At 38.2% G+C, this 14,906-nt stretch overlaps 1 protein-coding gene across 1 annotated transcript; it reads right to left on the bottom strand.

The window, feature by feature from the left end:
* Positions 1-182: 182 nt before the first annotated feature.
* LOC123522886 (mucin-2-like) lies at positions 183-13,747 on the bottom strand. Its single transcript, XM_053549521.1, has 14 exons — positions 13,590-13,747; positions 13,135-13,211; positions 12,579-12,773; positions 11,699-12,256; positions 10,647-10,831; positions 9,486-9,867; positions 6,807-9,272; positions 5,532-5,832; positions 4,846-5,096; positions 4,339-4,506; positions 2,717-2,848; positions 1,985-2,044; positions 1,549-1,708; positions 183-940 (listed from the first exon to the last, which is right to left on the bottom strand). Exons 2-14 carry the CDS (start codon positions 13,190-13,192, stop codon positions 826-828), a joined length of 5,031 nt encoding a protein of 1,676 aa, XP_053405496.1. The 5' UTR covers positions 13,193-13,211; positions 13,590-13,747; the 3' UTR covers positions 183-825.
* Between the last annotated feature and the right edge of the window lie 1,159 nt (positions 13,748-14,906).

Below are 14,906 nucleotides of genomic sequence, written 5' to 3' on the forward strand. Positions count from 1 at the left end.
GTTGGCAGTGGTGTGCATTCATATCAAATCTCTTGCACAGGAAATGCTCTAACATGTCTTATATCGATATTCGAGTTGACTATGTTGAAAAGTACTAAAACGTAGTTTGCATTCAGCTCACCTTAAATCTCAAAATGTCATGTTAAGTGACAATGGGTGTTTTATCAAAACACAACAATCAATAAATACCACATGCTTTTATTCCATATGATTATAATGAAAACACTTAACTAAACAATAAAATACATTTATTACATTTTCAGTAATTTTACTTATGTCAAAATAATTGGTTTCTATATACACAAATGTGTTTTTGTAAAACATGTATTGTCAAGATGTGTCCGTAGAAAGAAGAAAGTCACCGATAATGTCAATAATTATATAGGTATAATTCTGTTCTTACGCAATAATGCCAATATTTCAGCGTAAATTCTGAATAACATGATAAGGTCATTGTACTGACCATCTCCGCCAGATTCGTCCCCCCACCCCACTATCCCCACTTACCATATATCTATCAAATATATGTACATGTCTTAGAAACATGTGTCTGAGTGAATAAAACCTACCCCGTTCCCACTCGCTTTTAACAACATAATGCTAACTGACAAACATTCAAGTACATCAATAGAGAAACAATACATTGATTTCTCAAAATATGTCAATTTGAACTTGTTTTTATTGCAAAGTCTGGTGCAGTATATGTACTGATTATCTAAAACACTCCCATATATATGTCTTAAAGTTTACAAAATAACAACATGCATTCTATGAAATTGTATTATATGAAGTGATAAGCTTTTGTTATGTTAAGTAAATTATCTATCATAATTGGCGTTTTATAGTCAGTCGGAGACCGTCGGTACATTTCGGGAACGGACAGCATTGTCCGTCTTTATACTCCAGTGTACATTGCTCGGGAAGATTCCAGGAAGGGCACCTGAAAAATAAAACAATGAAATATTGATTATCACCCTTCTTAAAGTCTACATGTATGATAAGCAAGCACCTACATGCATTCCTCACAACCAGAGCAGGACTCGAGCCCCTTAACAAAGAACAGAGAGGAAGATGATTTTTTAATTGATCCTAACATACGACATGACAACTCTTATCTCCTGGTCCAAAATATATGAGCCACGCCATGAGAAAACCAACATAGTGCGTTTGCGACCAGCATGAATCCAGACCAGCCTGCGCATCCGCGCAGTCTGGTCAGGATCTATGCTGTTCGTTAACGGTTTCTCTAATTGCAATAAGCTTTGAAAGCGACCAGCACAGATCCTGACCAGACTGCGCGGATGCGCAGGCTGGTCTGGATCCATGCTGGTCGCAAAGGCACTGTGTTGGTTTTCTCATGGCGCGACTCATATGTGAATGTCGCAAGAAGTGTATTTAGTTCTCAAAATGTCAGGTCATCAACAAATTTGTAAGATAAACAAAATATTATCAGAAACTTAAACAAAATCAGTTTTCCTAAAACACAACAAACATGACCAAAAAAAAAGACAAAGTCACTGCTAAAGGCCCTGTTAAATTTATACTTACTTGATATGATTAACGACAGCGCTCGTAACGTAGTTATAATTAAAACAGAAACCACAGTATTTTGGACAGTTTGACCTTGCCCAGGCATCGTATGTGGGGTTTGTACATAGGTCAGCATTGTAGCTGGAGCAACTCTCAAACTTATCCTGGCATGTAGATACTGAAAATATTAAAACATGTACGTTTTGTGAAATTTCCTCATTCGACTGGTTAAGAAAAATTATTGGTCTACGATATTTTACAGAAGTAACAAAAATACAGCAGTTTTACATAACACAGATCAATTCATTAAATGACACGACTTTTCGATGACAATCAGTGAATTTGCAAGGGGTTCACAAACATCTAAAAATACTCATCACCTAAAATATTGCTTAAACAAGACTACAAAATTAACTTAAAGTCATGATTAAAGACTGGTTTGTTTTATACTAACCTGTAGAAATCGCTTCCGTAGGTGATGGAGTTGTGTTGACAAACAACACTGTCTTGTTACCTGAAATATAAAAAATGGTAAATGAAATGACACTTGCTTCTGTTTTCAGTTTTATTTCAATCCAAAGCATATCATGTGCATTTGGATACAACAGGTCAACACAAATAAAAGAATAGTCAAAAAATCAATATTGTACAATATGTGGTGCGAAATAAACATAATAGACATATAAAATGAATTGGACCTCGCTTAAGCGATAACCTCCACCATCCCATCCCCTCCACGTACCCAACAAAGTTTCTGTAAGGGGAGACAATTGCGTATATAGAACATATGGTCACACACCCAGTCTCACTTAAGTGTGCAAATCGTTTTACCAGCGCTCATTATGTTATATTGAAGATAAATCTTGGCAAGTAAATTATCGATTTAAAATTAAGCTAGATAAGTGTATTAATTTCGTGCACTAACAGCGATGTTGATATTTGTTTATCTTTTGGAATAATAACAAACAAACGACTAAAGTGGACTATTTAAAGTTAACATATATGTATTAAAGACTGCTAACAAAACTATATCGGTACATCATCTTTACAGCTACTGATCCTGTTGGTTCTTACATCTGTCCTTCATTCTATCCACATAACACAGTAATGAGTATAAAATTATATTGCATAGATATTATTCATAATGTTGCTAAGCAACGGAGTCATTAACGTAAAAAATACTTACCACAAAACCCGCAGTACTTTCGACAGTTGGAATCTACCCAGTCATACTGCGCTTCATCATAACACATATACGTTCCATATTGTTCACAGTTGTCGAGTTCATCCTTACATGGTGGTTCAACCAGGGGAAATCCTGATAAAAGATGAATGACCACTTAAAACAAGAATTTTCTAATTACATTTCATTTTGATATTGCAGCAAACTAAATTTCTAAGTTGTTAAAATCACAACCGAAAAAAAATCATTGAAACTATTCAGTTCTAAATTCCTTGAGATAACACCTTGAGATAATTCATGTATTCGGGCAGTTAATTTAAGGTACTTGAATGCAACAGGACACATATTTTATGCATTTGGACAGTTTAAGTATTCAAGATTTCATGGCGTTTATACCTATTTTCGAGCGGTTTTACGATGACATGGCACATATTCAGGTAGTTTTAGATAGTTGCAGATAGCAGGGGCACATAACTCAAGGATGATTAGGACGGATTTAAGTACTTCGGGATAACATGAATATATTCATGTATTTCGAGCAGTTTTAGGTACCTGAAGATAACAGGGCACATATGCATCAATTTTCTATGTCATGCAACATTTACTTTTCCTCTTTTTTGTTTTTGGTTAATGCTTTTTACACAGTTTAATGACTATTCGTATAAATGAGTGAATCCCTTATAAACAGTTACACTGTCGCTAATTCAATATGTTTGCGATTAAACACATTTAGGCTTAAAAATATGAACATAAACTTTTTTTTCAAATCTATCAAAATTTAGAAAACAACATTTTGAGTTAATATACTTCAGTTAAGAATGAATAAAAACGTTACTTCTGTGTATTGTTGAATGATATTGATATTTGTACCTATATAAATTCTATTAAAAATACAGCTTGCATTTCACAAGGAAATGCGAACACGCTGAAAAAAATCCCGTATTGTACCTTTCAAAATCCCGTATTGTACCTTATTGTATGTTGCCGGACTACTTTCATTTATATGCATGAACAGACACAGTTATATAACTAACGCACACAAAAACATCACTCATTTCATTTTAACATCAACAAACATTTAAGATTTCGTTCGATTACAAATAAACAAATAAAAACGTGGAGGAATATAATAAAAGGGTCATTAGTATCTAGATCTGGGATTTTGTAGATTTTTCGGCTCTCGTGGATTTAGCAAGGACGGATCGAACTCGGCGCATGAGCACCTCGTGAGACCCGATCTGGCAAAATCCACTCGAGCTGAATACAATGCCCAAATCGAGCTATTAACGGTTTCTCTAATTGCAATAGGCTTTGAAAGATAACAGCATGGATCCTGACCAAACTGCGCGGAATGTTTTTTCATTGCGCGGCTCATATGTGAACGTCGCAAGAAGAGTATTTAGTTCTCAAAATGTCAGCTCGGCAAAAAATTGGTAAGATAAACAAAATATTCTCAGAAACTTAAACAAAATCATGATTCCTAAAACACAACAAACACGAACAAAAAAGACAGTCACTGCTAACATGGCTAAAATGCCTGTTAAATTTTTACTTACTTGATATGATTAATAACAGCGCGATCGAGCTACTGTTATAATAACCCTATTATATTCTTTAAAACAAACCTGGACAATATCCGCATGTTCTTGCACAGTTTTTCCTGGCGTACGGCTCAAAGTCCGTACATGAGTCACGTGGGTAGGAGGTGCAGTCGGGGCTCAGATCTACACAACCCGACGGTGTGGTCGTTGGGATCGTTGAAATTCGTGTATAGTGCTGTTCCGGTAGCACAACTGGAAAATAAACGGAGTACTTTGTTATCAGTGGTATTCATAAACTTCATGTCTATCATCGAGTTTTATGATTAAGTAATTATCAACGGTTTAGTAAGTAGTTCTACTAATTTACACCAGCGCTAACATTAAACCAGTTGATAGAAAAATTGAGTACAGTAGTAGGAACATAAAGAGAAGTTTTCGGAACATTGCGCGTTTATGTGATTTCTTAATATGAGTGACAATCTGTTAAAAACAAGGTTTTTTAGTGTTTGACTAAGGTTGGGATGCAAGGTCTCAAACCCAGTCGTACACAGACCTTATAGTTAGGTAGAAATATGAATAGGTGTAACGAACCTCCGCAGGCCATATGTGCCACGACACTATCTAGCGTCAGCAGTTTTTCATAGTCTCCCACCTCAAACGAGAACCTTTTGTCACTGGCTATAGCGAGAAGTTCAGACTTGTCCGTTAGATTGCCAATACCAATAGAAAACATGGTTATGCCTTCAGATTTCGCGAGGTTTGCCTGCGTGCGTGTGATCTGGGGATACTTCGACAGTCCGTCCGTTATCACCACCGCTATGTCAGGGGCATCTGGGCGCTCCCTTAAACAATGCGATTATAAATATACTAAATCGCTTCTTATTTGAAATGAGACTTATAATTCAAAACCGTGCTATTTTGAAACGTATGATTTGTTATAAACAGAGATTCTAACTGTAAGAAGATCCTTTCGTACACACCTCTCACGCCCTCCCCATCCCCTCCACCCCACCCCATCCCAGCACATGACTATGCGGAATTATATGAATATACGATATGATGCCAAAGGATGTAAAATAGTAAAACATTGAGCCAATGTATTGGAAACCTTTCACGGTTGCAACAAGACACTAACAACTGTTGTGATAGTGAACTAAATCTACAAGAACATACTTTTTAAAGTTTATACCAAACGACAAAGGCAACATTAAAACAATTTAAAAAAGTCGGAATACTTCTATTCATATCCAATTTATGAATACGTAAATAGTAAATACCTATCAAATCCTTCAGTTCTCATCAGCTCCAGAGCATCAGAAGTTGCCGTTCCTCCCCCAGAATAGGCGACGTTGTCAATAGCTTTCAAAAGGTCAGTTTGGTTGACCTTTTCGTGCAGTTTAAACTCAATATGTGCCAAAGTACTGTATTCTATCAGCGCCACTCGCGTGTGACTTGGTTCGACGTCAAACGTCATTATGACGTCTTTGATAAACTCTCTGATCTTCTGGAAGTTTTCGCTACCGATACTTCCCGAGGAGTCCACAACAAACACAACATCCGCTACCTTCGCTATGCATGCTTTAAATAACAAAAAGAAAAGAAAAGCTTGCAGTGCCTCTTTTTAAAGCGACTCAACAGCAATTTTGATTTCTAGAAAATAGTCCTCTCAAATTGTTTAATTAAGTGACAGTCTAGACATTTCACATAAAGTTTAGATTAAAACTTTTTAACACGCGATTTTTGCAAAGTTGCTCTGTAAACGACAACAAAAATGTTTTCCGAAGGAGTGAGGCGTCGAGACTATATACACGTTTAAAGCAGCATTAGGTTGTTTCACGAAGTTCCGCTTCTCAGGTTTAGTTTAAATAAATTTATTCCCAAATAGTCAACATTTACATTGATACATAGTCATATAGTAACTCAGGAAAGGATAAGAATGGAAGACAAGTCTTATAGAATTCTTCTCCTTCGCGGACAATTAACTTGTAGACATACTACAAGTTTAAAGCTAAAATGGGACTAGAAAAAATAATGTTATCTGAAAACAAATGCGCACATCAATTCAGTACTTATTGTTAAAGAAAAATAAGGACGAAAAAGGGTTAATACAAGAAGTTAGAGGTGTTGAAAGTAATTATTAGGTAATGATATCTATTGCGTGATAGTCTTTACTATATAGAAGTGTTGAAGTCTGCCTCATTTAACTTACAGGAATCTCTTGCTGTCCGATATGAGGGACTGTACGTAGAAGAATATTGTCATGTTATCTTGGTCAGAAAGGTTTGGGTTACCAAAAAAGAACAGTATTGAAGTCAATATAAAAATTCCGCAGATTATTTAGAAAATCGTTCATTGTTGAGTGTGCATTCAAAGAAAAAGTTACAATTAGATTCAATTTTTCCACACTTGGTTCTCAGGTTTGCTGTTTCTTAGTGGCAGGTATACGGTTTATATCAGATGTTACTGAATATGTCATTATGCAAACTGAATGAGTACGTTAAAAATGAAAGTAAAGAAGTATTTTTGAGAACTAGGTCAAAATAGTTACATACATGCGGTGGTAGTCGATAATTGTTCTGTAGAAGTGACTGGTGCCACGGTTGTTGATAATGTCTGCGGCCGGAAAGTTGTTTGATTTTCAGTACTTGGTGTAGTCTGGGGCTCTGGAGTCAATTGTTTCTCTGTAGAAGATACAAGTTGTGGTTGAGGAGTCGTTTGCTTCTCCGTGGTTGTTGTTGCTTGAGGTTGCGGCGTCTTTGGAACCTCCGTTGTTGATATAGGTTGTGGTTGAGGAGTCGTTTGCTTCTCCGTGGTTGTTGTTGCTTGAGGTTGAGGCGTCTTTGGTTCCTCCGTTGTTGTTATAGGTTGTGGTTTGGAAGTCGTTTGTTTCTCCGTGGTTGTTGTAGGCTGAGGCTGGGGTGTTTTTGGTTCCTCCGTTGTTGATATAGGTTGTGGTTCGGGAGTCGTTTGTTTTTCCGTAGTTGATGTAGGCTGAGGCTGGGGTGTTTTTGGTTCCTCCGTTGTTGATATAGGTTGTGGTCTGGGAGTCGTTTGTTTCTCCGTGGTTGTTGTTGCTTGAGGTTGGGGAGTCTTTGGTTCCTCTGTTGTTGTTATAGGTTGTGGTCTGGGTGTCGTTTGTTTCTCCGTGGTTGTTGTAGGCTGAGGTTCAGGTGTCTTTGGTTCCTCCGTTGTTGATATAGGTTGTGGTTGGGGAGTCGTTTGTTTTTCCGTGGTTGTTGTAGGTTGGGACTGGGGTGTCTTTGGTAACTCCGTTGTTGATATAGGTTGTGGTTGGGGAGTCGTTTGTTTTTCCGTGGTTGTTGTAGGTTGAGGTTGGGGTGTCTTTGGTTCCTCCGTTGTTGATATAGGTTGTGGTTGGGGAGTCGTTTGTTTCTCCGTGGTTGTTGTTGCTTGAGGTTGGGGAGTCTTTGGTTCCTCCGTTGTTGTTATAGGTTGTGGTTTGGGAGTCGTTTGTTTTTCCGTAGTTGTTGTAAACTGAGGCTTGGGAGTCTTTGGTTCCTCCGTGGTTGTTGTAGGTTGGGGTTGAGGTGTCTTTGGTTCCTCCGTTGTTGATATAGGTTGTGGCTGGGGAGTCGTTTGTTTTTCCGTGGTTGTTGTAGGTTGAGGTTGGGGTGTCTTTGGTTCCTCCGTTGTTGATATAGGTTGTGGTTGGGGAGTCGTTTGTTTCTCCGTGGTTGTTGTTGCTTGAGGTTGTGGAGTCTTTGGTTCCTCCGTTGTTGTTATAGATTGTGGTTTGGGAGTCGTTTGTTTTTCCGTAGTTGTTGTATACTGAGGCTTAGGAGTCTTTGGTTCCTCCGTGGTTGTTGTAGGCTGAGGCTGAGGAGTCTTTGGTAACTCCGTTGTTGTTGTAGGTTGGGACTGGGGTGTCTTTGGTTCCTCCGTTGTTGATATAGGTTGTGGTTGGGGAGTCGTTTGTTCCTCCGTTGTTGATATAGGTTGTGGTTTGGGAGTCGATTGTTTTTCTGTAGCTGTTTGAGGAGTATTTGGCTCCTCCGTTGTTGATATAGGTTGTGGCTGGGGAGTCGTTTGTTTCTCCGTGGTTGTTGTAGGTTGGGGTTGGGGTGTCTTTGGTTCCTCCGTGGTTGCTGTAGGTTGGGGTGTGTTTGGTTCCTCCGTGATTGTTGTAGTTTGAGGTTTGAGAGTCGTTTGTTTCTCCGTTGTTGCTGTAGGATGTTCTGTGACAGTAATTGGCGTCTCAGTAGCTGGAGCTTCCGTCACTGTAATAGGGGTATTCGTATGGTCTGTGTTTAATGGAACAATAATAGATGAGATGGTAACTGGTTTCTTTGTTGTTACAGTTTCCACTGGGACGACAATTGGTGTCTGTCCACTTACACTACCAGGTGTCGCTCCAGTTTCTACCGGGACAACAATAGGTGTCTGTCCACTAACACTGCCTGGTGTCGGTCCAGTTTCTACAGGTACGACAATAGGTGTCTGCCCACTTACTCTAACAGGTGTCGCTCCAGTTTCTACAGGGACAACAATAGGTGTCTGTCCACTCACAGTACCTGGTGTCGGTCCAGTTTCTACTGGTACGATAATTGGTGTCTGCCCACTTACACTACCAGGTGTCGGTCCAGTTTCAACTGGGACGACAATAGGTGTCTGTCCACTCACACTGCCTGGTGTCGGTCCAGTTTCTACAGGGACGACAATTGGAGTCTGAGTACCTGGGGATACAAGGGCTGGTGTCTGGAATGGCGGCATTGCAGAAGGTGTTGCGGAATTGCCTCCCACCACCGGCTTAAGTGATGGTGTTTGGCCAGAAACTGGCTGTGGAGGTGACCCAGTTTCTTTGGTAAAACCAGCTGTTACAGTTAGCGGTGCTTCAGTAACAGTCTGCACTGTCTGGGGAGCTTCTGTAATCGTCTGCTCTGTAACTGGCATTTCCGTCACTGTTTTAGTAGTTTCGCTGACTGGTTCCATTGTTGTAGTTGTGGCTGGTTTAGATGGTGTACTTTTCTCCGTGGTAACTATGGGCTGCCTGGTTGTCACTGTAACGAGTAACTTCATAGTTTTAAAATGTGTTGATAGAGGGCGAATGGTCAACATTTAAAAACTTGTCAGGTAAAACATTTTTTTATTTAGCACTGCAGACTTAGCCAATATCTATGCCGAACTAGATCTGTATATATATATCTTGAATTCCGGCTAAGTAATGTATGATACTCCGGTTGTTTTATCAATATATTGCATAAAATTCATACCTGGACAGTTTCTGGAATGTAACAGTGCAGCAATTGATGAAAGAGCAGCGAAATTGTTAAGCTGAAAGAGAAACCTTGCATCCGGGTCACTACTGATGTCTTTTGTCTCGTGAGTATTGACATCATCACCGACGCCAATAACAAAAATGGCCACCCCGTTGTCCTTTGCGTATTTTGCTGCTTTGCGTGTTAGGTCTGGTTCGAATGACGCACCATCCGTAATAACAACAGAAATCTTCGGATTGTTGACGTTGTGGCTAAATGATTTAAACATAAGCTCAATGGCTTTATGGGTCTGGGTTCCACCATGTGAATAGGGGATATTTCCTTCCGAGGTAACGGCTGTTGCAACACCCACAGACTCATTCAGACGTAAAGCAACCTGAAAAATACGCCAATGTATAACTGTTTCCAGCATGTAACACTGATAAAAGAACAAGCTATCAGGACTGTTTCAGTGACAAGAGTATTTGTCACCAATATTAAACCATGTTAGTACATACACCTAGTTTTTAAAAACATATACATGCTGGTGTTGCTATTCAGTGCGTTAAACAATGCATACAACTTTTAAAAGGAGAAAAAAACAACTTTTTGTCATGTACTTTGGAGAGGAGTACTTCTTCACTATGAAATTCAAAACTTGGAGACCTACTTTTCCCCCGACATAAACTTCAAGAAAATCATTCTTAAAATAAGGTATATTACAGCTATAGGGCCTACTACAAGATGACAAGTGGACAATTTAGGTCCTTCCTGAATATTAGTGCCTTTTCACAACTTCATCTGCTAACAGTAAACTTCAGTCAGTCTCGTCGCATGATAGTTTGAAAAACCATAGATAATTAACTTACCTTACACTGTAAAAATAAAGTTTGGTCTTAACTAAATATGAAGTACTGTGCATATCACTACATTAAGACATTAAACACATTGTCTTGGCCTTGTATAAGCCACTGCCAGTTTGTAACTACGTACTTGAATTTCTTAATTCTGTTCGATGCAAATCATGTATAATTATAATAAATAAATGGAAAGCGAGTTTTAAAACATTTCTACAGCGGTAACTGCTACATCGGTATGCACAAAATTTACACCCGACAGACCCCACCCCCACCCCCGCCTCATTATGCCCAGATGTCGTATCGTCGTTTGGCTTACCTTAGCTTCATTGTTAAAAGTTATCACTGTGAGGTTTAGCCGTTCGTATTCAGCCTCCAAACTTTGTGTAATATTCTGAGTAAATTCAAGCATTTTCTTAAAGTTTTCTTCACCCACGCTGCTTGAGGAATCCAAAACAAACACAACTTCCGCAGTATTGTTGCAGTCTTGAAATATCCAGTGTCCTGGAAATAAGGAAAAGGTAATTGATAATTCTTTTTTTTTTCAAACATACACGGCGCAATATAATTATAACGAAACAGGATAATAAGTCAAACCTGTCTATAAAGACCGCCCTTAGGAGAGCCAAAACGTGGTCTTTACTGGAGGTGGTCTTTATTCACAGGTTAAAATACACTGTAAATGTTAAAATGGGAAACAAAACATGTGGTCTTTAGAGTCAGGTGGTCTCTGTTCAGAGGTTGTCTTTAACACAGGTTTGACTGTAATCAGGATAATATTGAAACAGGATAATAACAAACAGGATATTAATGTATAAATGAAACAAGATAATAACGAAAAAGGATAATAACTAGTCCGGATAATAATGAAACAGGATAGTAATGGGGTAATAATAAAACGGGATAATAACGAAACGGGATACTAATGAAACAGGATGATAACGAATCAGGTTATTAATGAAACAGGACTACAAAATGAATCAAGATAATAATGGAACAAGGTAATGATAAACCAGGTAAATAACGAAATATGATAATAATGAATAGGGATTATAAAGAAACTGGGAGTTCGGCTCGAATCTGTCTAAATTAGCTAAGAAGCAGAGCGTATTTGATGTAGTCTTGACATCCCAACGCGTTGTTCAAGACTTAGAATTCTAGGCCGTTCCTTGTCACAAGATACCAATTATTGGGTTTACTAGGGGAGAGGGGCGAAGCGTGTAATCCTAGCAAATTTTAAATGTTTAAACACAGCATTAAGTAAACTAAATACCAGTAAGTTGTAAATTAATTTACAGTCCATATTAAGAATCTGTTTGAATCAAAGTATAATTTCATAAGCTGATGATATACAATAATGGATCTATGTACCTTGAGTTGTTGGTTTCTGGCTCGTTGTTGTTGTCCTTGGCAATAATATCGTGGTCAATTTTGATGTTGGTTTCGGTGATTCGGTCGCTTTTGTTGTTTGAATAGTCATGTTTTGTGGTGTTTCAGTCGCTTTTGATGTAAGAATCATCACACTGGGGGATGTTTCGGTCGCAATTGTTGTTGGCATTGTTACTTTTGCTGGTGTTTCAGTCGCAATTGTTGTTGAAACTGTCACATTTCCTGGTGTTTCAGTCGCTACTGTTGTTGAAGCTGTCACATTCTCTGGTGTTTCGGTCGCTAATGTTGTGGAAGGCTCTGTTGGTGCTGATTTTGTTGTTGTCATTTCCGTCACTGCCGTCTGTGGTGTCTTGGTAACAGTCGCATTAGGCGAAGGCATAGAGGCAGTAGTTCCCTCACTCGAGAATGTATTATTTTCAAAACAAAACTCACAAAACACGCCGCATTTTCGTTTGGCGAAATCGAAATACTCTGGTCCGCAAATTGAGTCACCTATCTCCCGACATATCGGGTCGTCCTCGCCACATACATCGGTAGAAACTTAAAAAAAATGACACAGTTCAATCAAATACAGTTAAATCGGTAAATATACGTGTATATCATGTAAATGTCGGTAAAGGTAAGTATCTATCATGTACATGAAAAGAAAAGGAAGGTGAATATCATTTTACAGCGGCTATTTGTCCGGCCAAAGAACCCGCAGACGGTGTCAATAGAAATTTGCTAACCGGACTTCTGGTATAGTTTCACTGAATTTTTCTAAGCGTCCGAAAATTGACTTTTGCTTAATTAATATTCAGTATCATTTATTTGAGTGACTTACTTGATTAAGAATTTATCTTTTAAATTTAAAAGTGTATACCTGTCGACTGAATTGTCGGTAAAGTAGACGCCCCGGTAATTCCGGTAGTGGGTTCAGTCGTCTCGTTATAGAAGCAAAATTCACAGTATACCCCGCACTGAGATTTGCCGAAACTATCGGACAACGGCGGTTCACATACTGTCTGTCCTATTTGCCGACATACTGGGTCGTCAGGCGGACAGTCCTGACCTGAAACTGAAATAGAAAAAAATAGCAAGACGAGATGTTCAAAAAAATATTGTAAATATGTTATTTCGTAGTGTAATGTACTTGTAATTAAAGTGAAATAAGTGAAAAAATATATCATTTCTTTCAATGTCATTTTAAGTGTTTCCGTCGTCAAGTGGTTAAGGTGTATGTCTGTTTGTCTGTTTGAAACATGTGTTAGCAAAACAACCCTTTTAGTTAAACGTTTCAATAATTATGTTCAGTCCAAGTGTTTTTTTCCTCTCCAAACGTTTATCGCCTCAACCAAAACCTTTATCAGTTATCAAACAAATGTAATGATATTGAAACATATAGAGAAAGGAAAGACAGTAGGTCTAACAGAATCTACCTGAGGTAAGAACGCTGGCCAACAAAACCAGGGCAATGGTCTGCAGCAGCACTTGCATGTTGTGCTCGAGCCCTCAACTGCAAAGGAAACACTTACACTATAGTCTTGATAAATTCGCCTGCTTTAAAATATCGTTCTTGCGTATTACAGCAGACTTACAATTGCTAAAGCAAATAGAAAAAGAAAAAAATAAGTAGCACATATTCTTAAAACCAGACATATACATGTAGAATATGGATTCTGTAGAGTCTCAGATTGTTTACTCGTTTCTAAACTTTATGGGGTTTTTTTCTGTACTTTAGTGAGATAACTGCTAAAATGCCAATAGGTATATTTCAAAGGCAATTATTTAAAAAATATATAATTTTCAACAAATTTTAAGAGAATTTTATTTTACCCCTAAAATAGATGAAAAGTCTCTAACAGACAAAAATAGTAATTATAAAAAATCTCACCGAAATATATCCGAAATATATATATATCAGATCAGGTTCGCCAGACAAGACAAGTGCGGAGAGCAAAAACAGAATACTAGACCGTTCGAAAGTGCAAAACTACGCACTTTTCAATTTTTGTATGTCGCATTATTTTTTCTAGATAAGACGTCATTTTGGTTTCGGTAACTATGCACCATTTGAAGTGCCGATTTACCTGATTTCAATTAATTTTTGGTAGTTATTTATTTGTTTACTTAGGTATCATCGCACTCAAGTGTCGTCTGGTCGGGGGCACGGCTAAGAACGCTTTGTGAGCAATTTTATCGGGTCAGGCTGTTCAAACTGGGTTATAAACTGGATATTTCGAAATCGAGCACTGGGTCGAAAAAAGTGGGCGTAAACATATATCATGTATCATGAAGATATTACATGATACATCGATATGTAATGTCATCAAGTTCAAATAACGTTCCATCGTAAAGTTATAAATTGCAATTCGTTTGAAAGTTCCTACGGGTAAAGTGTTATTTTGAAAACGGTTTAAAAGAAAATAAAAAACTAAAACGGGGCAATAAAATCTGATACGAATGATTTCGTTTATGTCAGCTAAACTAGCATTGTACCTGGTGACAGGGATTTACAAAGTTGAAACGGTGTGTTGAAGTCTTCAAATTTAACATTGTGGGACATTTAGAACATGTACATACAAGTCAGTTTCTAGGGATAGCCGCTTGGTATGATATGTTACAATCCCACAATAGTCGTCAGCAAACACCGTTCTTTTCGGTAACACTGTTGTCCTCGATAACCTCCGGCAGTCATATATATATTTCAACATATCAGTGGTCTAAGTACACGAGTGTACAAAAGTCCCAGAAAACGTTGTACATCAGTTTGAGCTCGAGCCTAGAATGCCCCAAAGAACGAACAATACAATAATTTCAGAAAATAAAACTTCAGCAATCTTAAGGCATTAGTCTGAAAAGACTTAGGGCTCGAAATCAAGATAAGTCTTAGAGCTCAAGTACCGGTAAAATGGCAGTACCATTGTTAGAACCTAGAACATAGAAAAGTACTGTCAAAAGCACGAGCTGTGTTTCATAACAACCGGAGAATGCCGAAATCGTTATTGCGAGTCAGAAACCTACAGTACAGGTGTATTTGTGGGTACATCTGTCTTGGATTAGGGCTGCGCATTACAAGTCTTAGTGCATGAATCCGCAGCAGTCTTGTGGCTACATCAGTCTTGGTTTCGGATTGCAACCTACAGTAGTCTAAGTACATGACACCGCTGCAGTCTTATGGGTCTTAAAGCAGGAACCAACAGCAGTATTG

The sequence above is a fragment of the Mercenaria mercenaria genome, chromosome 8 (assembly GCF_021730395.1).
Source record: "Mercenaria mercenaria strain notata chromosome 8, MADL_Memer_1, whole genome shotgun sequence".
NCBI classification, from domain to species: Eukaryota; Metazoa; Mollusca; class Bivalvia; order Venerida; family Veneridae; genus Mercenaria; species Mercenaria mercenaria.